We start from the raw sequence: 26421 nt of genomic DNA, 5'->3' as shown, positions 1-26421 counted from the left end.
ACTAGCACACAGATCTGTGCTGTAGTTTACCTGTGGTCATATCCATGCTCCTCTCTAGGTTGTGAGTTCCTCCTAACAGAGAAGGCCTCATGCTCTCTTTGCTACAGTGTCTAGCATAGTGCCTGGCAAGCTGTAGGCACTCAACAAATAGCTCTTGAATGAGTTAGCACGTCTGAACAGGTCTTAGACTTGAAGATATCCAATGAAAAAGGAGGCTCCAGTGCAGAGTTGGCAGACCTGTTCTCTAAAGAACCAGACAGTAAATATTTCGGGCTTTAAGGGCCATATGGTTTCTCTTGCAACTTCTCAACCAGCCAGCGTAACTCGGAGGATGCCAGAGATAATACATAAATAAAGAAATGTGCCTCTGTTCCAACACAACTTTGTGAACACTGAAATTTGAATCTCATATAATTTTCATGTGTCCTGAACTGTTTTTCTTCTTTTGATTATTTCCAACTATTGAAAACTGTACACAACCGTTCTGAGCTTGTGGGCCGCACAAAAACCAGCAGCAGGGTTTTCCAACCCCAGCTCTAGCAGATCTGGGCACATAGGTAGGAGGAAGAAGCTCAAGATACCAGATAGGCTGGAATAGACTGAGTCTAAGAAGAGAAGAAAGGGGTCTATGTTGAATGAAAAGCCAGTGGACCCTCACAGTACCTAAAAATGGGACAAAAAGATACAATACAGAAACAAAAAACAATGCAGTTTTTTTGCTGCTGTTCTTTTATTTTAAACCAGTTCTACCCTAACAGTAAAGCTCACATTCAATGAACTAATGGCTAAGGAAGTCAGAAAAAAAATTGGTATAGTTAAAAGTCATTAGTAAGACTAGTTGGGAAAAAAACAAAAGCTTTTTACCCCTATCTCAAGCATTGCTAAGATATATTCTCCTTTCTCTCTGATGCCCACTCTCAGGTAGAAATGCAAATGAGCAGGGAAGTGGACAAAAGATGGGGAGCAAAAGGAGACCAAAGGGATTCTGTCTCAGAACGCCCAAGCATTGACTGTCCTGTCCTGTTTTACCAAGTCTTGTGCATAAAATCATAGATGTCTTCAAAGTTAAAAGAGGCTCAGAATCAAAGAATCTGCGCCATTCATTAAAAACAATTATAACTTTGTAAATAGCACACATTTTATAAAAATTCAAATATAAAGAAGGCAAGAGAAGAAAACATAAGCACCTACAGATAACAACAGTTAAGATATTGCTGGGTATCCTTCTAGACTCTGTTTTCCTTAACTGCACTGTGTGTATGTATGTCTGTGTGTGTGTTTTTTTAATGCAAAAATAATCCTCTTTATTTTATAGATGGAGAAACCTGAGCCCTGGTACACTTGCTCAAGATCATGAATAAAATGAGTTTGTAAAAACTCAAGATCTGTACCTTTCACCTGTTGGGCCAATGCTTTCTCATATCACCTCCTAATAGAAATAAATCATCAGCATCTTGGATAAGTTAGTGCCTTGTTAGCACAGGTGCTCAATAAATTAATACATGGTGGCATGAATGATGCCAACTGGGCTGCCCTGTTTATCTCAGCTAAGCTCTGTTCAAGCCAGCTTCATCAGAGAAGCTGCTAATTATCAGTAACACCAGAGAACACAGTTTTTAACATGCTGCCAAATCCCAAAGAGCACAGGGATACAAGGACAGCCTCCTTTAATAGGAACTGACATAGAGCCTAGAATCTTTGCTACTGAAAGTGCTTCACTTTGGAATATTCTTTTGGTTTTACTTTAAAATGAGGCACAGTTCTGGGTCTTTTGTAGGTTAGTTTATCCAGCATTCATTTCTGGATTCTCCACATGTCATAAGGGGGACATTACAAAGAACAGAAAGCCGCATGACGTTTGCATTAGGTTTGCCTTACATTTCAACTGAGTAAGATCAGACTTAACCATGAATAAAACAATTTCTGATAGGTCTATTCATGTCAAGAATCATAACACCTTACATACTCCAGGTCTAGTTGTTCTGCCAGGGTGGCCCGTGTGCCCTGGGATCCCACCCCAGTCCACTCCCACTCCAGTGCCAACCAGCCTGCCAAACCTGCCCAGCACATGCAGTCTGCAAAGGAAACACTCCTACACAAGGCCATGCCTTTAAGACTGGGAGAGGTAGCTGTTTTGCCTAACTCTTAGAAACAAACACAGAAAGAAAGAAAAAAGAAAGAAACTAGAAGCAGAAGGGTATGTTCCAAATGAAAGAACAAGATAAAACCCCAGGAGGAAAAAAAAACTTAATTAAATGGAGATAAATAATTTACCAGATAAAGAGTTCAAAGTAATGGTTATTAAAATGCTCACTGAATGCAGGAGAAGAATGGAAGAAGACAGAACTTCAAGAAAGAATTAGAAAATATAAGATAGAACAAATCACAGCTGAAGAATATGGTAACTGAAATGAATCAGCAGATTAGATGATACAGAAGAAGAGATCAGCAATCTGGAAGACAGAATAGTGGAAATCACCCAATCAGAATGACAAAAAGAAAAAAGAATTTTGAAAAATGAGGATTGTTTAAGGGACGTCAGTGAGAACATCAAGTGTACTAACATTTACGTTATAGGGGTCCCAGAAAGAGAAAAGAGAGAGAAAGAATCAGAAAACTTATTTCAAGAAATAATGGCTAAAAACTTCCTTAACCTGGGTTAAGGAAAAAAGAAATAGGTATCCAGGTCCAGGTCCAGGGAGTCCCAAACAATATAAACCAAAAAGGGTTCACACAAAGACATATCATAATTTAAACGGTAAAAGTTAAAAGCTGAATTTTTAAAAGCAGCAAAAGAAAAACAACTAGTCACATACAAGGGAACCCCCCCATCCCAACAAGGCTACCAGCTGATTTTTCAGCAGAAACTTTACAAGCCAGAAGGGAGTGCTAAAAGGAGAAAATTTACAACCAAGAATACTCTACATAGCAAGGATTCAGAATTGAGGAGAGATAAAGAGTTTCCTAGACAAGCAAAAACGAAAGGAGTTTACCACTACTAAACCGGTTTCACAAGAAATGTTGAAGGGTCTTCTTTAAGTGGCAAAGAAAGGTCATAACTAGAAATTTTTTAAAAATGAAAGAAAAAGAATCTCACTGGTAAAGGCAAATATATAGTAAATGCAGTGGATCAGGCACTTAAAAAGCAAGTATGAATGTGAAAAGACATAAGCAGTAATTTAAAGTCAACTGTAAGTAGTTGAGGAATACACAAAATTAAAATATGACATAAAAAACAAAACATGGAGGGGGAGGAAATATTTACTGCTTTTAGAATGTGTTCAAACTTAAGCAACTCTTAGATTCAAATAAACTGTTACATCTATATAGGTCGATATATATGAACTTCATGGTGACTACAGACCAAAAACCTACAAGAGCTACACAAAAAATAAAGGGAACAGAACCTAAATATAATGCAAAAGAAAATGATCAAACCACAAGGGAAGAGACTAAGAAAAGAAATGAACACAGAAGAACTACAAAAACAACCAGAAAACAATTAACAAACTGGCAATAAGTATATACTTATCAATAATCACTTTAAAAATCAAAGGACTAAATGCTCCAATCAAAAGACACAGGGTGGCTGAATGAAGACCCATCTATATGCTGCCTACAAGAGACTCACTTCAGATCTAAAGACAGACTGAAAGTTAAGGGATGGAAAAACATATTCCATGCAAATGGAAACAAACAAACAGAAAAGGCTAGGGTAGCAATACTCATATCAGACAAAACAGACTTTTAAAAGACAGTATACAGGGCTTCCCTGGTGGCGCAGTGGTTGAGAGTCTGCCTGCCAATGCAGGGGACACGGGTTCGAGCCCTGGTCTGGGAAGATCCCACGTGCCACAGAGCAACTGGGCCCGTGAGCCACAAATACTGAGCTCTGTGCGTCTGGAGCCTATGCTCCGCAGCAAGAGAGGCCACGACAGTGAGAGGCCCGTGCACCACGATGAAGAGTGGCCCCCGTTTGCCACAACTAGAGAAAGCCCTCGCACAGAAACGAAGACCCAACACAGCCAAAAATAAATAAATGAATAAATAAATTTATATAAAAAAAAGACAGTATACAACAAAAGATAAGGGCATTACATAATGATAAAGGGGTCAACCCAAGAAGATGATATAACATTCATAAATATTTATGCACTCAACATAGGAGCACCTAAATACATAAAGCAAATATTAACAGAAACAGAGGAAGAAACTGACAGTAACACAATTATAGTAGGAGACTTTAATACTCCATTTACATCAGTGGATAGATCATTTAGACAGAAAATTGATAAGGAAACATTGGCTTTGAATGACACATTAATCCAAATTGACTTCACAGATATATACAGAATATTCCACTCCAAAAGAGCAGAGTACACATTTTTTTTCAAGTGCACATGGAACATTCTCCAGGATAGATTACATGTTAGGCCACAGAACAAGTCTCAGTAAATTTAAGAAAACTGAAATCATATCAAGCATCTTTTCAACCACAATGGTATGAAACAATACATCCATTACAAGAAGAAAACTAACACATGGAGACTAAACAACATGCAGCTAGACAACCAATAGGTCAACAAAGAAATCAAAGAGAAAATTTAAAAATCCCTGGAGACAAATGAAAATGGAAACAACTTTCCAAAATCTATGGGACAGCAAAAGCAGTTCTAAGAGAGAAGTTCATAGTGATCCAGGCCTACCTCAAGAAACAAGAAAAATCTCAAATAACCTAACTTTACACCTAAAAGAACTAGAAAAGAACAAACAAAACCCAAAGTTATCAGAAGGAAGGAAATAATAAAGATGAAAGCAGAAGTAAATGAAATAAAAACTAAGAAACCAATAGAAAAGGTCAATAAAAGTAAGAGCTGGTTTTTCAATAGATTTTTTTAAATGACAAACTGTTAGCCAGACTCATGGTGGGGTGAGGGGGAGAACCAAATAAATAAAATCAGAAATCAAAGAGAACTTAAAACTGATACCAAAGAATAATAATGCTACTAAAACAACTATATGCCAACAAATCAGACAACTAGAAGAAATGGATAAATTCCTAGAAACATTCTATCTCCCAAGACTGAATCAGGAAGAAACAGAAAATCTGAACAGACCAATCACTAGCAATCAGTCATCAAAAAACACTCACGAAACAAAAGTCCAGGACCAGACAGCTTCACAGGTAAACTCTACCAAACAGACAGCTTCACAGGTAAACTATCAAAATACTCATGGCATTTTTCACAGAACTAGAACATATAATCCTAAAATTTGTATGGAACCACAAAAGACCCCAAATAGCCAAAGCAAACTTGAGAAAGAAAAAAGCTGGAGGTATTACACTCCCTGATTCCAAACTATACTACAAAGCTATAGTAATCAAAACAGTATGGTACTGGAACAAAAGCAGACACATAGCTCAACAGAACAGAATAGAGAGCCCAGAAATAAACCCATGCTTACATGGTCAATTAATTTACAACAAAAGAGGCAAGAATACACAATGGGGGAAAGACAGTCTCTTCACTGAATGTTGCTAGGAAAACTGGACAGCTACATGCAAAAGAATAAAACTAGTCCACTTTCTTAGACCATATACAAAAACAAAACAAAAACAAAAAAACCTCAAAACGGATTAAAGACTTAAATGTAAGACCTGAAACCATAAAACTCCTAGAAGAAAACATAGGCAGTAAGCTCTTTGACATCGGTCCTAGCAATACTTTTTAAGGTTTGTCTCTTCGAATAAGGGTAACAAAAACAAAACTAAGCAAGTGGGACTACATCAAACTAAAAAGCTTTTGCACAGCAAAGAAAACCTTCAACAAAATGAAAAGGCAACCTACTTAAAAGCAGAAGATATTTGCAAATGATATGTCTGATAAGGGATTAATATCCAAAATATATAAAGAATTCATACAACTCAATATCAAAAATCAAAAAATCTGATTAAGCTATGGCCAGAGGACCTGAATAGACATTTTTCCAAAGAAGACATACAGATAGTCAACAGGCACATGAAAAGATGCTCAACATCACTAATCACCAGGGAAATGCAAATCAAAACCACAATGATATATCACCTCACACCTGTGAGAATGGCTATTATCAAAAAGATAAGAAACAAGGCCTTCCAAGATGGCCCACACTCTGTCTATAGAGAGTGTATCTCCCTGAATAAACCTTCTTTCACTTTACTATGTCTTGCTCTTGAATTCTTTCCTGCACAAAGCCAGGAACCCACACTTGGCGGCCATTCCAGGGACTCAGACATGACTTGGGATGTGACCATTCTCTCGCACCCCACTCTCTTTCCTGCAACATCCTTTCTGGCACCCAATGCGGGGCCTCAAAGGCCATAATCTCGATCCGCCTATTGGGCTAGGGCTTCCCTCTGAAGGGTGGCTGGGACTTACCCTGAGCCATGTAGATTCAAGCAGCCGGTTAAGTGGCAGCTGACGTCGCCTGCAGGATCTGGCAGAGACCAGTTCTCTGGCCGTGAAGAAGCGCACTGAGGCCAAGGCTTTTCCCCCTCAGTCTTTCTCATTCTCCTATTGCTCTATCTCTTTGGGCTTGAAAAGATCCACCCAGACGACCACCAAACATCCAAATTAAGACTGTGCGGCAAGTAATTGACAACTTGGTTGGGTCTAAAGAACTCCTGCCCCGGGGCTTACCTGGTGGCACAGTGGTTGAGAATCTGCCTGCCAATGCAGAGGACATGGGTTTGTGCCCTGGTCTGGGAGGATCCCACATGTCGCAGAGCAACTAGGCCCGTGACCCACAACTACTGAGCCTGCGCATCTGGAGCCTGTGCTCCGCAACAAGAGAGGCCGCCATAGTGAGAGGCCCGCGCACCACGATGAAGAGTGGCGCCCGCTTTCCACAACTAGAGAAAGCCCTCACAGAGAAACGAAGAACCAGCACAGACAAAAATAAAAAATAAATAAAATAAAAGATAAGAAACAAGTGTTGGTGATGATGGAGAGAAAAGGGAATCCTTGTGAACTGTTGTAGGGAATGTAAATTGGTACAACCACTACAGAAAATAGTATGAAGGTTCCTCAAAAAACAGAACTACCATATGATCCAGGAATTCTACTTCTGGGTATTTAGCCGAAGACAACAAAAACACTAATTTGAAAAGATACATGCATCTCAATGTTCACTGCAGCGTTATTTACAATAGACAAGATATGGAAGTAAACTAAGTGCTCAGTGATGGATGAATGGATAAAGAAGATATGATACATACACACACACTGGAATTTTTACTCAACCATAAAAAATAATGAAATCTTTCCCATTTGTGACAACATGGATGGACCTAGAGGGTATTACGCTAAGTGAAATAAGTCAGACAGAGAAAGACAAATACTCCAATTTTTCCTTGGATTGCCCCTCTCCCATTAGATGTGGTTCTACCAAGAATGTCAGCTGAGTACCCCACTACTGCCTCGCCACAGAAGTGAGTGCATTACCCAAGGGAGGCCATTATGCTCTCTTCATTAGTAACGTTAACCTGTAGTGGAATCATAAGAAGACAAAGGTGTTCAGAGTTGAGACATTCAAAAGGTAGTGCTCCAGGGCCCCCCATTAGTTCCCCGGATATTTTCCACCCTTTATTTCATTCACTATTCAACAAATATTTATGGAGAGCTCCTCCTGCTACGTGCAAAGCTTTGTTGCAGGCAGTGTACAGACAGACAAATTTTCATCCTCACAGAGCTTACATTTCAGTGAGAAGAAAACAATAAATACATAAGTCAAATATACAGTATATTAGATGGTGATACATGTTATGGAAAAAAATTAAACAGTGCTAGTGGGTAGGGAGCACTGGGGCTGGAGGTTGTAATCCTAGAGCAAGACCTCACTGGGGAGAGAGAGGATGGAAAGTGGGCAGAGCAGGTCTAAGGATCAAAGGAGCAAATAAATCCTAGGGCACAGAAAATGAGACTGAAAAGGAGCAGCCAAGGAGGTAGGGGGAAAAAACAGGAGAGTATGATGACCTGGAAACCAAGTGAAGAACGCATTTCAAGGAGGAGAGAGTGTGAAACTGTGTTAAGTCCTTCAGAACCATCAGGGAAGGTAAGTTGAAACTGACTTAGCAACACCAACAGGAGGCATTTCAGTGGAGCAGTAGGTGTAAAAGCCCGAGTGGTGGGACTTCCCTGGTGGCACAGTGGTTAAGGATCCACCTGCTAATGCAGGGGACATGGGTTCGATCCCTGGTCTGGGAAGATCCCACATGCCGCGAAGCAACTGGGCCCGTGTGCCACAACTGCTGAGCCTGCGCTCTAGAACCCATGAGCCACAACTACTAAGCCCGCGCGCCTGGAGCCCGTGCTTCGTAACAAGAGAATCCACCACAATGAGAGGCCCATGCACCGCAGCAAAGAGCGGCCCCCGCCTGCCGCAACTAGAGAAAGCCCATGCGCAGCAAAGGAGACCCAGCGCAGCCAAAAAAACAAAAAAATAGCCCGAATGGTGTAGGTTCAAGAGAGGATTTGGACACGGTGACACAGACAACTATTTAAGACATTCTGCTGAGAAGAGCACAGAGAAAAGGAATGGTATCTAGAAAGGGATGCAAGATCTAGAAAGGTTTCTTGTTTCATTGTTTTTGTTCTTCATTTGTAAAGGATCACAGAAATTATAAGTGCTGATGAGAAAGATTCAGCAGAAACTACAAAGTCAATGATGAAGGAGATAGAGGGCAAAACTACTGGAGCCAAATCCTTCTGGATGCAATCGGGGATCGGCTCTAGTGCCCCAGTGATGGGACTGCCTTTAGGTAGAAGCACTGAGTGTTCTTCTATCACCCATGGAGAGAAGACAGGAACATGGGCGCAGGTGTGGTGGCTTGCGGACGTTCTCCTGTCGCATCTATTTTCTCAGTGAAACAGGAAGCAACATCTGAGACAATCATCTAGAAGAGAAGAGTGAATGGTGTAGGGACATGGAGTAGAATGTGAGGCATGTAAGGGTCCTTGAAGTTGTGTTCCAATGTCTGATGGTTCAACTCTGCTTTCAATTACTCCAAGAAGGCTGTAAGTAAATTCTCTTCTTTTTTGAAAATTAGCCACAGTTGACGTCTGTTTCTTACAACCAAAGACCTAATACACCAATTCTTCCTTGGGGCCTTAGGGTTACCCCATTTTCTCACTGAAATCCTGACTTTAATAAAACAGTGATTCTGTTCTGTCAAATCCTATGCACCTCCAAGTGAACAGGAAGAGTCTTGCAGTAGACCAACAAGCCAGACATGTTGGGTTCCTCTACCACCTTGCACAGAACCAAGAAGATTATACTTACAATACCAAAGTGGAAACACTAAATCAGCATGCTAAACTGCTTAAACAAAAGCATTTCAATACATGTGAGAAAGCAGAAAAGATAGATACCAAAATTCAAATCGCCTTAACATTTCTTCAAATGCCCTTTTTGAGTTAAACTGCCAAAGTGTTTACCAAGACAGAATGAAGACAAATACATGTACAACTGTTCTTAGAGCGTAGATTAATCCTTCATTACAGATTTCAGTGACTCAGGGAGGGGGACCCATGTGAAGACTACACTAAGGGGTAAACCGGAGGCAAAGAGAACCGTTCTCACACTGGATGAGACTCTTTAATCTGGGAATGGCATCTGAAAGGCAGTCACACTGAGCAAGAAAGAAGATAAGTCAGACTCTTCCACAAAGAGAAACATTTCAAAGATCACAAAGATGAGTGGAAATTTCCAGACCGTGCAGACTAAGATGACTCTTCATGATAAAAACGTGTCGCTCCCTCTCCAGGAAATTAAGAGTTATTAAGTTGCAGCAAAGACAGCTGCTTCTGAGATGAAATCAGCCTTGCGACACCAAGAAGCAGGAGGGTGAGGGTGAGAAGCTGCTGACCTCCCGTGGAAATCAGCACCACACAGCTTGTTTCAAACAGGTGCACCACTCCACAGGGCATGTGACTCATGAAAAGCTCCGAATACTCACAGGGAACTGTAAGGCTTGGTGTAAGGTGTGACCTGAAAGCAGATAGCAATGGCTTTCTCCCAGCTGACCCAATGCTGGCTCACCCTTTGCTACGAAGACTGAGATAGATGCTCAGCCCTTTGGCCCAAACACACACAAACTGCCAAGAAAACAAAAGCAAAGCAAAAGTAAACATATGCACACATGCAAATCTCCCAAGTGGGTAAGAGCCATGTGTGCTATGTTTTCGGCATTCAGCCCTAAGGGTTTTGCTTGCCAAGAACAAAACTGTGAAGAGAGCCCCATCCCTTCAGTATGAATGCCTTGTTTTGGTTTAATCGTTAGAACAATTTCTCCATCTTCCCTCACCTTCAGGTACAGTTCCATGACCCTCCTTCCTCCATCCCCTGATTTCTCTGAAAGCCTACATTATACTACTTGCCAGATGCTCATCTAAGAGATTTAGGTGGATGAATTAACTTAACCCTCACAATGACTCTAAGAGGGTAGGTGCTATTGTTGTCTTTAGGTTTCCCAGAAAGAAGAGTCTCAGGTGAAGGCTTATATGACACTATTCTATTCTACTTGGGGGTTCTCAGGAGGAAGGAGGCAGAGAAGCTAACCCCTACCTGCTTCAAGCACCAATACCTGCTCCATCTCTTGGGACCATCTTCCGAGAGGCTACCTAATGACTGCTATTCAGTATGCTCAGCTCTCACCTCCCATTAGTCAAAGTTTTATTTTTTTTAATACTCCTTTGCTTTTTTTAATACTCCTTTGCTTCCAGGTTGTACACATGTGGACGGCACTTTGTGTCATGTCTCCCTCGGGTGGGCAGTAAGAGGCAGGAGGCACATGGTAAGGGCATGAGGCTACCAGCTATCAGGCTGCACCTGCGTGAAACGAGTTGGAGGCTACACAACTGGTCACCACAGTGGTGGCTGAAATACGCACAGGAGAAGCCAAGAGAATCTGATGTGCTAATTTAAATGTTTCTAATACAATTATTATATCTCCTTATTCAGATGAGGAAACTCAGGCATGAAGAACTGAAGTACTTCACACAGGTTTCAGAAGAGATGAGCAAAACTAGGCAGTCTGGCTCCAGAATGTTCTCTTTATCACTGAGCTCTCAAGCACCTACAGATGAACTGCAATTACCCTGAAGTCTGCCAGCTGCCTCGCTGCAGCTGCCACATTTGAGCTACAATAGCTGTGAGCTGGTTGGAAAACCAGTCAGTGTAAGAAAATAAATATCACAGATAATGCTCACCATGCAATGCAAAGAGGATACGGCAAGAGAGGGCTTCAGTGCTCAAAACAGTGCAAGTGAATCAGTTAGTCACTGACACTCCACCGAAGAGAGACACTTAATGAAACCACCCCCATGGCCAACACATAAGAAATCTGGCTCAAAAGAGCGGAAATAAATGAAAGAGAGACTAAAAAAGACAAAGAGAAAAGATCAACGAAACTAAGAACTGGTTTTTAAAAAGATAAACGGAACAGACAAACCTTTAGCTAGACTCACCAAGAAAAAAAGGGAGAGGACTCAAAATCAGAAAAGGAAGAGAGGGAGGGAAGGGGGGAGGGAAGGAGCAGGGGAGGGAAGGAGGGACGGAAAGAAATCTGGCTCTGGTAAGGTTGGCAAAGAAGAAACAAAGTCGTGTCCATGCTTGTTAATACTCTCATGTATATAAGACCCTGAAGTAAAAGAGGGCAGCCACTAAGAGAGGAAAACATAGCATCCTCTCCTTTGCTCCTCCCTGAATTTGAAAGGGAACTCTATAGGTGACTCCATGGGTTCAGAAAAGGAAGTATCAAAGGTGTATCAAAAACCAGGAAAGTCACTGAAAAAATTCACCCAAACAGAAGCAGAACAAATCAAAACAAACAAGAGACCCAAATCAAAGGGGCTCTAAGACTGCTGAGTGTTCACAGCTTGAAGCTGAGCATTTCCCCTTTCACGATGGGCATTTCTTATGATGTGAAAGATTTAGTTCCCTGAATTCAGGAATTTTGATTTTTTTTTTTTAAAGCAAAAAATTTAAACTGAACTTGTGTCTTTCCTTCTCCTAACCCTGAAGGCTGGAAGGCCACAAAAGAGAGAAATTCCTGGGTTGAAAGTAAGTGAAAGTCTGGCAAGTAGGCTGAATAGGGGTTGAGCTCTGATTTCTTCTGCATTTCCATTAATTTAAAGTGCTAAGTTGCCTGTTTGCTTTAAAATATGTGTTTGTCCTCTTTGCAGTGTCCCTTTAAATAGATTTTCCTTTGGCTCTGCCAACAATAGCTAGAGAAGGTCCTTTGAGAATCCCATTCTTAGTCTTAAAAAAATACACTCTTCTCCCTGCCCCAAACACATAAACAGGCCTGGAAGCAGTATCTCTCACTTCTTCCAGGGATCTCCAATCTATCAAAAATAATAAATCTTTCAGGAAGAAAACAGAGCTGGTCAGGGAAATAATTCTCCCAGCTCATTTCTGTTTGTTCATGATGTGATCACCAAATATCAAGTCCCTTTTTTGGGATCAGCAGACAGATAGGTCAAGGGCTGAACACCCTAATGTCTACCCCATGGCCAGGCACAACAGGGACTACTAGGAACTAGGCAAACCGAAGAAGGCATGCCCAGGGGGATGTGGTGTGGCCCTCACTTACTTCCAGCCAATTGCTAGCAAGGAGATCTGAATTTTTCCAAGTAAAATGACCCCTGTTAAAAATGTTGGAAACCTGTCCAAATTTTTAAAACAACGATGTGGGGGACAACAATACTAAATCGAGCACATGTGTGGGTTGCTCTGGCTAGAGGCCCTTGTTTGCAACCTCTAGGTAAGACACAAAGATAAAGGAAGACAGACTGCCTGTCCCCCGGGAGCTTATGACCTAGTAGGAGTGAGAAGATACATACCTTGTAAACTGTCCCACAGGTGGAATGTGACACACGTTGAAAGACAGTAATAAGCAAAGGCTATGGGAGTTCAGGAAAGCAAGAGGGCACCTGAGGCAGAAAGGATTCTTGTAGGCAGTGGCATTGGAGCTGAGGCTAAAGAATGAAGTAGACTTTGGCAGGCAGAAGGTGGGGAGGGGCCGTTCCAAACAGAGGGGAAAAAAAAGAGAGGGAGCGGGGAAGAGGATAGCTGAGAGATGGTTAAGAGATGCTTCATGCTTCTACCCAACAAATACTCATGCGCGTCCACTGTGCACCATGCAGCAGCGATGCAGTGTGATCTTGAGGGACACAGACGAGGCTGCAAAGTCTGAAAGGGTCCAGTCCGGAGAAGGTCCTGGAGGCCATATCCAGAGTTCTGTCTTAAGAGCAAGGGGAAAGCTGCCTTTGATGTTTTTTTAAGCAGGGGAATCACAAGTTGGGATCCACAGTGTTCCAAGTTCCCCTGCTACAGAGCATGCATTCTGCGGCCTGGCAGGGAGCCAGAGCTCCACCAGCTAGAGCAAGCCAGCAAGAGGCCTTTGCAAACAGCCTGGGGAAGAGATGATGACAGCTCGGACTAGGGACGTAGTGATGGACACGGAAGAAAGTGGACAGATTCAAAAGATAGTGAGGGGGCTCCCCTGGTGGCGCAGTGGTTGAGAGTCCGCCTGCTGATGCAGGGGGCGCGGGTTCGTGCCCTGGTCCGGGAGGATCCCGCGTGCCGCGGAGCGGCTGGGCCCGTGAGCCATGGCCGCTGGGCCTGCGCGTCCGGAGCCTGTGCTCCGCGGCGAGAGAGGCCACGGCAGGGAGAGGCCCGCGTACCGAAAAAAAAAAGATAGTGAGGGGTTAAAATCACCAGAACTATCGGTCCAGGGTAGGAGTCAGTGGGGCAGAAGCCAAATGGACCTGGAGAATGTGGTCAACGTGGCTCTGGGGGGCTATCAGGCCACAACACCCGTGGCCCGGCAGCCAAGCAATTCTGTGCCAGCAGCCGTGGGTGTCTAGTGGTTACTAGAGAAAAGAAAGGTTCCGAAGCCAGGGTGTATGGCCAAGGGAAGGCTGCCAGAGAAGTTCACCGGAGCTTTCCATCTTAGAAAGACATCATCTCAAAAGTACTGTTTTCTTTCAAATGTGCTTTGTAAAATTCCACGGCTATTTTGTTTGGACTACGCTTGATGGCAAGGAAATAAGAAGCGCTTCTCGTATGTTCAACGGCTCTCCAGTAAGCTAAATCTTATCGTCTAGACTTGGGATGGAGGAAGAAGGCATAGTAGAGTATGTATAAGATATATGCTAATGCCAAGTAGTCACTTCCTTTTATTTGGACCCTTTCTTGAGAACTTTAAGGGATGCTAGTCAACTACCAGGGCCCATCCTCCTTGGTGCCAAAGCCTAGCAATGATTCTTTTTTTTTAATAACCACAGGCATCTTTACATGAACCCAATTCACTCTGCATCTAGATCATGAAGGAAATGTGAATACGTCCTTCCTGACTTGCAGGGATGCCTGGAAGTACTCAAACTCCAGTCACAGGACGGAGAAAACAGCCAAGCCACTGGATGTTCAACCATGGATAACTTACAGCAATGGCGTCTACCTATTATTTTGATAAGGTCTCACTTGTATGCCAAGCCTTTGCCCCACAATATTCCTTCTTGATCCTTGCAATCTATAGAATTTTGTCCTTTTGGGAAAGTCACACGTAACAGATTATCCAAGTAAACATTAAGCAATTGGGTAATGAAAAGAACAGTAGAGAATCAGCAAGTGGCAATGGGACTCAAGTTGATTTTGCCCTCTTCATTTCTCTCTCTCACCCTCCATCCCCACAAATCTTGGTGTTTCAGGGTATATGTGCCCACATGGCAGGTGTATTCATCTCCCCTCCCAAATTGGTCTTGTCCCACATGTCCTGATCGAGTTAGCACACCATGCAAAGATCATTCAAGAGACTTAATACTCTTTGTTAAATGTTATTCTACCTGGATTACTTGCAGTAGGCACTATGAGTTGCCTACTCAGAGCCCTGCTTTTATATGGGTATCCATGCCTCCCACAAATGACCCAGGTAAATCCTGTTTGGGGTAAAAAAATCACAGTGGTCCCATTCCCTTTGCTAGTGAATGCTTCAAACCAATGAGATGGGATAGGAAGTCTACTGGAGAACTTCTGGGAAAAGTATCATCACATCTCTTAAAAAGAGACTCAGAGAAGAAATACAGTTACCCCTGAACCATACTTCTGCACAGCTGCAAATCCTAATATAACTTTATAGTTGGCGCTCCATATCTGTGGTTCCGCACCCATGGATTCAACCATATTGCATTATGCATACAAACAGTGCATATTTATTGGGAAAAAAAAAAAAAACCCATGTATAAGTGGACCCCCACAGTGCAAACCCATGCTGCTCAGGGATCAACTGTAATACCTTACTGCCCTGGACAACCGCTCAGGTGCAGATATGCAACACAACATCTTATGATCCTAAAAGGAGCTAGCCAACACAGTGAAGCTGGCTGTGAGCAGGACCGTGGAAATAACACAAGTATTTCATGAGCCAAGAAATTAACCAACCCTCAGGACTGATTTTGTGTAATGACACAACAGATTCCCTTATTGTTTAAGCCACTGTGAATTGGATTTTCTGTTTCTTGCAGCCCGAAGCATCTAAAATGATACAATTCTTCTTTGGAGAAGCAAGAAAAGGGCTCTGGCTTCCTGACACCACCAGGCAACAAAGGAGTAGCTGCCTCAAAAAAGAAAAGAGACTAAGATTTATTTCTCAGTAAGTGTTTCGGGAAAACCAGCTGTGAAAAGGTATTGTTAATAGCCATTCCGGATGTATGAAGAGCTCTTTGAAATCCTCCCATGCAGCATAAACACTGTAATAAAGTTCCAATGAGCCACTGTGAATGGTATGTGTGGGGATATACAGCGTACTTGGAGTCATAATGGTATGCAAACATTGGGGAGCTACCATGAAATTAGTCTTTATTACTCATCTACTCTTATTTCCTTCTACAATTATAAGATTGGGAATTTTTTTCCTTTTTTGCCCCCTTTCTATCTGACGAAAACACAGATTCACGTGATTGGAAGGGAAGTCACAAAACCAGGCTCAGAGATGTTGAATGATTTCCACAAGGTCCCAAAGCCAGCTGGGGGCAATTTTCTTTATTATTAAAAATGCTTTGTGTGTGATTTTAAAACAAAGTCATTTGCTGAACAGTCAAGTTAATGAAAGGCGAATAATTGTAGAGACATGGGAAATCACAACCAATTTTTTTTAGTAATTTAATTATGCAAATAAAATCTCCTTTTCTGAACTCACTGCTTTGAGTTTCTTCTTCTCTTCTTCTAATAACCTCCTAAATTCCAATCCATTCCTCTCAATACCATTTCTCCCTCCTAGAGAATCCCTGCATATGGCCCATTCTCTAGGCCAGTGGTTCTCAAAAGACTGTTTGCCTGGGAAGTAAATTAAAAATGCAGAGTCCCAGGCAGAGTCCAATTCAGCAGATCAAGGCGGGGGCCCAGCAATGTAAATGTCAATGCAAACAAGCACCCCAGGTGAGTGTAACCATCCTTTGAGGTACATGACTCCAGACTGTATACTAGATTCCAGGTTCCAAATAGAAAACATCTAATTTTCATAGTAGATTTAAGCTGGGACAACAAAAATATGTGCAGAGTTGCCTATAATTTTTATGTTCCCTCTGAGGTCTGAAACAAATCCAAGAGCTCTGCGATTTGGATGTACCCTGGTAATCATTTGCGTGGAGGTCTGGAGTTTTTATTCTTTCCCCTCTGAATGTATTTCTACTTGGGATTAAATATAAAATGTCTTAACTCTTCCTCCACAGCTAAAGGAAATCAATTTCGTAAAGTGTTTCAAAAGAGTACTTAAAAAAATACACAAAATATCTTCCCTTTGAACCAGATGCCTGGGATGTACAGGGCAAACACAGTAAGTAATGAGAGAAGTAAACACCAGGTTTTCCAGCAGAACCAACCCTGAAACCAAAACTTAGGAAGGAAGCTGACCATTAAGTAAGTAGACCAGAGGAACAATAGCTCAGGCATATCCTTGGGTAAGTCTGAACCTGAGAAAACAGGAATGAAACAGACAAACCCCTTGTCCCAAGTTAACTTTCCCTTCCTGTTCGATTTTAAAATAGGACAGTGCTGTAAATGAGAATAGAGAGTTTACGTAGAATCTTAGAACTCCTCTGGGTGCCAAAACATTTTTTCAAACTGAAGTAAATACTCCTTACTGGATTCAGCAGTGCTCATTTATACTCATCTCCTCCAGGACATTTTAAATCTAGAGGCTCCAGAGACCAAGAACACAGCACGCTGATAACGGGAGTCTGTGTGTTCTACCATCATGACCAACTCACATTACAGTCATGAGAGCTTGTCTATATGTAGACTTCTTAAGGATCACATGAACAAAGGAATGCCACTTAACCTCACAGAACCAAAGAAAATCACTGTTAAGTATCAAAGATAACACACAATGCTCCAGAAATGCTATAAAATAAATACTCCAGCAACAACATTGGTTTAAATTCTTTAGAAGGCAAAAAGTCAAGGCCGTAGCTTTAACATGCACATTCCAGCTGTACTTCTCCTGGGCTTAGGGACAAAGACTGAACTTAATGGGGTTGGGAGAGAAGAGGGTGGAACCAGAGGGAGAAAGTGAAGCGTCCGCCAGGAGATGAACAGGTTCGTTGGTCCAATACCCACCTTAAGGGTTTTGGATTTTTTTATTTCTATTTCTTTTTCTTTAGGATTCCTAACAATCCTCAGGGCATTTTAAAAATGGGAAGATTCAGTTCTGGCTTTACTGCATCACCAATGACTCTTGCTCTCTCTCAGTCCAATTAATCTCTCATCACACTGCACAGCCTGAACAGCCTGACTGCTTTCAGCTGCTTCCTATCCCTTCTTCAGCTGCTCCCAGAAGCCATGGAGGCCTCCCTAAGACCCAGTGGGCATTAAACAGTCAGCAGCATCGCCACACGTGCTTGGCTGGACGATGTACCTGGAACTTCCTCTGTTTGGGTGCAGGCCCTTCAAGTGTGCAACTAAGATCTAAGCCAGCTTTCCCGTTTCACAAATGCCTGACTGGGTTTGTGTGGAACAGGCACCACACCGTCATGTCAGAGCATCTGGAGTTACTTTTTAAAGCCCAGTTCCCATTATTTTAAACACACTCATCAGGATTCTTTGACATTAGCGGGGGAGGTGCATATACTCTTTGAAAATTTGCAAGTTCTCAGCTACACTTAATTGTTTCTAAACATGCAGTTCAGAGATGGCATGGCAAGAAAAAACATGTGACCTGGAATGGAGCAACCCTTTACTCAGCCTAACTGCTTCTCACCAGCATGCAAAACTCTCGTTCCTTCATCATTAAGACCTATGGAAATCTTTACGGTAACATCTATACTCTCTCTCCAAAATATCAAGTGCTTGCTAGAAACATGAAAACAAATCATAATCTCCCTCGGCAGAGTATCAAATTATCCCAAAGACATGACTTAACGCCAGAACAAAGTGCGGGTAAGCGCTGAAATTATAACACGTCAGTTCCACAGCATGCAGAGTTTAACAATTTCGGTTAACTGTTACAGTCTGTCTTTTCTTATGCGCTAGTCTCCAATAAAGAACATCCATCAAAGTTAAGAGAAGGTTAGAACATCCACACATGTAGTGCCTGATACAGCAAGGGGTATCATCAGCAAGGCCAATCCAAAGCAGCTCAGGCAACAGTAAATACACAAAAAATCCAAACCATTCCAAGAGTATAACTATCCCGAGCAGGAAAATCAGGCCCCCACTGACTTTCTTTGATTCTCCTCTATTCTTTATACTTCTTCAAAGGCTTTAATACATGTAACATTTAAAATCAATGACATTATAGAGAAGGGGGAGCCTACTATCCATATTTGACAGATGAAGAAACTAAGGAATCGAGGGGTCAGTGGCTTGTCCAGGGCTAGTTAAGTCGCTTGTTAAGAACAGAATCAACTCTAGAAGCCAGGCCTCTTTATTCCAAATCCAAGGTCTGTAAACTTGTAACATATTCCTGTTTGCTCTTAATCATCACAAGAACATGTAACTCCTGAAAAATCTGTTTGGTGATCTGGTATCATGGAGGACACACTCCTATTGGCCTTGATCATCACAAGAACACAAACCGCCCTGCAAACTCTGCCTGGTGGCCTGGTGGCCTGGTGGCCTGGGCACCTCCCCAGCCTCCGCTGCAAAGCCCATCTGGCATGTGCTGCTGTTACCCACTGCAGTTACTATTTCCCACATTTCTTTCCTGAGCCTCCAGCATACCTGATGCAACTGTGGGAGAAGGAAACATAAGCAGAACTGAGACCAGCTTTAGTGCTAAGATAAGAACTTTCCAGGGTTGAGAGAAAGGCCAGCAATCAGTCTTAAACCTACTTTGCCAAGTGGTTCATGAGCAGCTGTAACATCTGCCTATTTTTCTCTGGGAGCCGATGAACAAGGCTGTGGATTTCAGAGACCCGTGACTCCTGGTTCTCCAGCTCTGTGAAGGAAGGAGGGAGGCGATACTGGATCAGGGCCACAGTTAAACCAGTTTATAAGACAAAAATCAGAGGAAACCAAATGTTGGGAACAAGAGACTGAGGATTTCTCAGAGGTATAAGATCCTGTTCTGTGTACTTGTGACTAGACTGAGTAGATCTAAAAGTGCTTTTAATGCTGCTTTCCGTAACAGAGTTCATTAAGAAACATGACTGCTCTCACTTAAAAAATCAGAAATTACCTTCTGAGACCAACAGGCATCAAAAAGTTGAGGTTCTCAGCAAGGGACTTGTAGCAAGTCAGTTAACACTTCTGGGCCTCCATTTTCCCTTCTAGCCAGTGCCTAACACGGTGATAGGTATGTGGCCGGTGCCCAATAAATGTTTGTTAAATAAAGATGTGAACAAGCAACTATGAAAAACAAATGACCGTCAAAAAGTTCACGCCAAAATGATGACGTGATGAAATGGAGCCAGTCAACTGCATACTTGGAGCAGGAACAAACTCGGGAGCAGCTGGCTATACAGAGTGGCAGCTTCGTTTCAAGGAAGGAAGGAACTTTATGCACTCGTCAAGGGATAAACAAATTGTACATGAACAGCCTTGCAAGGGTCTCAAATATCAAAATAACACCTCGAGACAGCATCAAAGACATCAAGGGAAATGTCCAGTTATTCTCAAGTGATGTGTGACAACCAGCCTGGGAGAAGAAAGGAATGGCAGATAAAATAAGGAAATATTTCTGCCAACCTATAACCTAAATCACGGACTGTCACGTTCCCTTGGTTGAACTTGGGTACGTGGCTTCGTTTCTCTGGGAAATACATTGATGGCCCTCATCACACCTATTTATAGGACTGAGGTGAGGTTTAATTAGAGAATGGTTGCTATGGGTTTGGAATTTCTCAGAGAAAGAAATCACATAAACAGCACCTTCACTTCCAGCTTTCTCCCAGGTCTTTCTCCTGCTTTACGGGGACAGCTGTGTGTGGATAAGGCCACCAGAACAGAGGTACTCCTAAATTAGGCCAGTAGTAGCTACCAGGGTAAACAAACTCTGACGGCTTAAAGGAAACAGGGAGAGGCACAGGCTATGGACGTAATAGCACGGTGGGGATTCATGCCAGACTTAAATCTGATAGAGAATCTTACTGCCCCTTACAGGTGGCCTGCCCCACATAGACAGAGTCCAGTATACTTAGGGTGGCTTGCACCTAAACCCTATGTATTTTAATACCAGTAATATGGCGCTCAGGGCTTAGATGATATAGCTGAAGAAAGATCAGAAGCTATAAATGCAAGCCATGATGGAAAGAGGACTGGGAAGTTACATAAATGGTGCCAGATTCAGGGAAATACGTCCGATGCTCAATTTAGGTAACGGGCAGAGTCTGATTCATTCCGAAAAATGCTACTCCAGGGCTGGAAAAAACCCAAGGACTTAGAACTCCAATAATCAAAATGAGAAAGGCAAACTTGCTTTTCTCACCTCTCTGTCACTCCCAAACTCACTTCTGACGTTTTTCCCCTCGACTGTAAATTCAACGTGCTAACAAGGCCCTTAGCAATCTGACTTGGTTTCGCTTTTATTCTGTGACAGTCTCAGGAGTGTTTATGTGGGTAGTTTACAAGCAGAATACGAGGGATTAGGTAATACTTATTTTGGGACACTGACTGTTCTTTGAAATAGCAAAATCTATTCCTTTCCCCTTAAAAATGTGGTGAAAAGAAAACTTACTTGCTGCTTTGATGAAACTTCTTTGAAACTGGTACATCATGAGTGGTCCTGGAAGCATTCTGAAATAAAAGGATACACACTAGTCAGCTTAATGAAAACAATCCTATTCTCGCTACCTAGCAGCCTAGAGGCGGCCAGACTGTATTACATTTCTCAAAGACAAAGATCACAGGCAAACAACAGCAACTCAGTTTAGTCCAACTTAGTTTCCCTTTTGAAAGGGTCCTGAGATTTCACCTGAAATGTTCATTCTTTCTCCTTTTTAAGGGAATGGATACAACTTATGTCTCATAGAGTCACAACCAGAAAAGTGCAAATGCCAAAGTCTAGCACAAACTGAGAGATTTCCTTTTCAGTCAGTGACTCGCCCTCCACAAGAGCATTTTAAGATGTGTCTGAGAAACAGGCAACTAACCCAACATTTGCAATCACCTGTTCTCAAACTCTCGTCTTCCTGGCACCTTAGGCACTTCATCTGGATACACTATGCAAGACTTTTGTAGGTGTTTTTGTGGAAAATTCACTATGGAGTGTTGCCCCAGAATGCCAAAGGACTAGAACCCTTAATATTAGGCATGACACAATCAAATTTTATCTGCTATTTAAAATATATTTTATACTTATTGTCCATTAGCTAATCAATATCAACATGCACAAATAAGTACCAAATACAAACCTCTACCATTTGGTTTTGTGTAAACTACAATGGTAGTATTTGGGATATGAATATGTTTTATGAATATGTTTAACTGTAAACTTGAGGGTTTTTTACTGATAGTCTAAATGATAAGCTTCTCAACAGACGATCCATGAGTCTTGGTTCAGATTTTATTTTATTCTCATCGGATCCCCTGATTCAACTCTTAGTCATCACTTGCATGACATCTCACTCTTGACTCCAAGAGCCTTCCAGCAATTCCCCAACAGCCAATAAAACCTGCATCACCAATTCCTTTTCTGTGGCTTTCGAGACAACTAAATCTTGACAAACCTGTACAAAGGCTTATGCAATTCGTGATTATAGTTCTCCTCTTTGTTTAAGACTAGACCCCCACTTTCCTGTGTGAGAAGAACTACAGTGGAGAACTATCATACTCCTATACTTCACATCCAGCATGGCTTTCAGTCTACTCGGGAAACTGAGATGTGAGCAGCTGGTCAATCACCCACTCCCTTAATAACCAAGGGAGGGGTGGGAGGTAGCAGGAATATTACACGTATTATTACAAGGAAAGCAGTCTCCTCTCCAATGAAGTCATATTCTCCAATCTAAGCAGAAGGAATCAAAAAGGAGCGCCATAAAGTTCTCATTTTTGAAGAACAATGTCAGCAGTATACTCTATCTGTGCAAGGCGCAGAGCTCCCCAGATACGTAGGGTACGTAATCACGCATTCTCAACAGAATAGGATACGCAATCCCTTGTTTTTTTAGCAGATTATTCGGGGATTGCAGGGAATTCCACATTTGAGGTTCTGTTAAAGGCTAATCATCATAGTGGCTTCTCAAAAAGAGCAAAGCTTCCTAAATCACTCATAGCACCACTGCACAATGGCAACCCATCAACTAGGGATGATTTATAATCGGTTTGACCAGCTGAGCTAATTGCACCCACACATAAGCTGTTTCCACATCTCAAACACCCACCCAACAGCTCTCTGGAGGCTGAAAATAAAACTTTCTTCCTGATTGCATGACAACAAGCTGGCATCATGCACCGCAAATGGAAAGTCCCTACCTTAGGTAGGTTTTCAAAGCACTAGTGATGGTCTTTATCTCCCACTCGGCGCAGATATCCGTTTCTGTTTCAGAAGCTGTTTTGGGGTCTAAAATGAAGAAAAGACAATGGGTAAAACAGAGCAGAAAATACAGCTAAACACCAAGCATACATAAAAGCATTCAACCTCCCTACTAAACAAAGAAATCCAGAGTAAAAAAGGACACCTATTTTTTCCTCATTAAATTAGAAAAATGTTTACAAATCCAAATATTTACTGCTGGCAAAAATGCAATGAAACTAATCCTCTAAGAAACTGCTGGAAGCAGATGAGATAAATGCAACAGATTTGAAAAGCAATTTGGCAATACGTATCAAGTCCTAAAAAGGTTTAGACACTTTGAAGCAGTAATCCCACTTCTCACAACCCATCCTCAGGAAATAAGATAAGGCATGAGAAAGTTACACACATCCCAAATGTTCAACATACACTGCTCTTGAAAACAGCAGAACAATTTTTTTTTTTTTTTTTTTGGAGCAGAACAAATTTTAAAAGAACAACCTATACAGCCCATGATAGAATGATTAAGTTCATCATGGTATATTCCCGATGGAATATCATGTTGCATTTACATGATAATGATAACTATATAGCAAAATGGAAAATGCCTGAATTATCATGTAATGTCAAGCAAAAAAAAAAGATTTAAAAGTTTGTGAGAAACTCAAATGAACAAAGGCTGAAAGGAAATACTCTACATTGAAAAGAGTGGTGAGGTTAGAGTGGTAGAATTGTGGGTTTTATATTTTCTAAACTATGACTTGATTCCATTACTTATCTATTTTAAATGGCCCTAAACCAAGACGTGCAATAAAACCACCATAATGATATCAACTCCTGATCACTTCTTCCTTTGTTTCCTCTTGTGTGGACTTGCAAACAAGTGTGTGTATTTCAGATAAATGTGTACTGTAAAAGAGAAATAATCCTTGCAGTCGTTCTGAGCGGCACACAGGCAGGCGAGAGTACGAGGCAGAGGCTGAACTGTTTCACAAACCAGCAGACCTCCGTCTTCTGGCTGGCGAGGTGGTTGGAAGTAGAGTCTCTCAGGGCATTGAAGGGGGAATCCAGCTTCTGGCGATGTGCCTCCCAGCTCCCGTTCCTCTTTTCAGCTGGGCGGCTACCCTTTTCTCACACCTACTCAGGGGAGGCCCCACCCTTCCAGGGGTGGGGAATGAGATGTCTCTAGACCCCGGGACTGGTTCAAGGTGGTCCAAGACTGGGCAGCATGAAATCCAGGACTTATCCAGGACTTTTCCAGGACAGGGGAAAAGACACCTGCTGTGCTTGCACTGGGAGGTTATACTGCTGCTCTAGGTGCCACAGCGTGAAGCGTGAGAGGAGAGCCTGACAGACACAGCCAAGGTGAGAGAGGCAGAGAGAGCAGGTCTGGGTGACATGGTTTGAGCCATTGCGTCTCGCCATGCCTTTTTAATCACGTAAGCCAATAAATTCCCTTGTTCCTTAAGCTCGTTGAGGTCAGGTTTTCTGTTTTTTATAATTCAGAGGTCTAAATAATATAGTAGAGACAGCCACCAGACTGTCTCTTTCTGGACAGTCTCTGAGAAGAAAGAGGTTCCTTCTGCAGGGCCCACAGCCTTTCAGCTGGGAAGGGAAATGAGTCACAGGTGGGCACAATACATTTTCTATTAACTGGGAAAGAACCCACTTTCATGAGTGGCTTAAGGATTTAGGCCCTAATCCCCAAGTAAGGACACAAATCCAGCTGGTACCTACTGCTCTCTGTGTGTTCCCCTAACACACAATGCAAGATGAGAGGATAGGGCCCTGGCTCAATAAGTGTTTGGTTCCTAATGGCAGCACGGCTGTTTGTTTACAGGTGATCCTGGGCAATAATGAAGCCTGTCTTGTCATATGAAACAAACAAGGAAGAACCTAAAGAGCATGATTTTATTTCTGGGGCCATAGAATTGTGAACTCCAGAGTTCAGTCACAGCAAATTTCTGAAAAGTAACAAAGTATGGTTTTCCAAATATCCAAAACCTCTCCAGCTTTAATTCTTTTCTTGCTTTGCCATCTCCCACTCCTTTAATGGTTTCTTCCTGTGGAAGTGTATGTACCAAAAAACTTTGCTTTCCTTTTTCCCTCTGCATCTCCAAGAAGCATGGAGAGCTGCCATAGTTTGTGGTTCCTGGACACGAGACAAATGTTACTGTACATTTTTCTGTGAAACAAATCAACTTCTACCCAAGAAGAGTGAACAGGACACTAAACAAGCAGCATTTGGCAGGTCTGGGAGTTGTGAACTGTTCCATGAACCACATTGAGCAAACTAATGATTAGCTTCCACTTATACAGGCTCTGTAACCATAGGAATATTGTACAACATTACAGAGAGGAGAGTCAAATTACAGCCCGGCTAAAGGGGTTTTTATAGCACTGATGAGGCAAGGGTTCGTAACTTAAGCACGTCCACTTTAATTCATTTAATGTCCAAACTAAATTGAATACAGCCTCCCAAGCTACCCCGTTTTCAGAAACTGTTGCCAATTGCCATCCCTCCCTATCGATGCTCCCTTCACTTACAGAAGCTTCCTGGCATACGATGCAGAGACATATTTGACAATTTTCTTCAGAACTCAGTACGTATCTCCTAACCGGGACACTTGACTATGGTGGACTTAGTAACACTGACCAGAGCTAGAGGAGCAGTCCAATGTACAAAAAGGTATCACGTGGATACAGTGAAATGAGTGCATTTCCTTCACGAGCTACTCCCACATGAATTCAGAAACACAGGAGATGTGGACTGGAAGTGGTGGTTACAAGGGGAAGTAGTCTTAGAAATGTCACAGTGGATCAGACAAGACCCAGGTCCACTGTTGTGCTCCTGAGAGAGACACTAAGAACCTTCTGGAGGAAGGGATTAGGAAAGTCGCCTATGTACTCCTACTCTCCTAATGACACACTATAATGTATCAAAATTAAAGTGGATGTGCCCTGAACCAAGACGGCGGAGTAGAAGGACGTGCTCTCACTCCCTCTTGTGAGAACAACCAGAATCACAACTAGCTGCTGGACAATCATCGACAGGAAGACACTGGAACTCACCAAAAAAGATACCCCACATCAAAAGACAAAGGAGAAGCCACAATGAGATGGTAGGAGGGGCGCAATCACAGTAAAATCAAATCCTGTAACTGCTGGGTGGGTGACTCACAAACTGGAGAACACTTATACCACAGAAGGCCACCCACTGGAGTGAAGGTTCTAAGCCCCATATCAGGCTTCCCAACCTGGGGGTCTGGCAACGGGAAGAGGAATTCCTAGAGAATCAGACTTTGAAGGCTACGGGGATTTGACTGCAGGACTTCGACAGGACTGGGGGAAACAGAGACTCCACTCTTGGAGGACACACACAAAGTAGTGTGCGCACTAGGACACAGGGGAACGAGCAGTGACCCCAAGGG

At 42.3% G+C, this 26421-nt stretch overlaps 1 protein-coding gene across 2 annotated transcripts in view; it reads right to left on the bottom strand.

Moving 5' to 3' along the window:
• The window catches only part of ARHGAP26 (Rho GTPase activating protein 26), a gene marked incomplete at its 5' end in the record, with an annotated part of 471037 nt that overhangs the window by 147259 nt on the left and 297357 nt on the right, over nt 1-26421 (bottom strand). For both annotated transcript variants that reach the window (XM_082652237.1, XM_082652238.1), the window contains 3 exons: nt 19372-19477; nt 21215-21273; nt 22951-23038. In XM_082652237.1, the coding sequence (XP_082508363.1) occupies nt 19372-19477; nt 21215-21273; nt 22951-23038 (253 nt within the window). The remainder of the gene's footprint in view (nt 1-19371; nt 19478-21214; nt 21274-22950; nt 23039-26421) is intronic.

This window comes from Grampus griseus, assembly GCF_964374135.1.
Source record: "Grampus griseus genome assembly, chromosome: 3".
Lineage (NCBI taxonomy): Eukaryota > Metazoa > Chordata > Mammalia > Artiodactyla > Delphinidae > Grampus > Grampus griseus.
The sequence above is the reverse complement of the archived record's forward strand: the minus strand, read 5'-3'. Positions and strand labels throughout refer to the sequence as shown.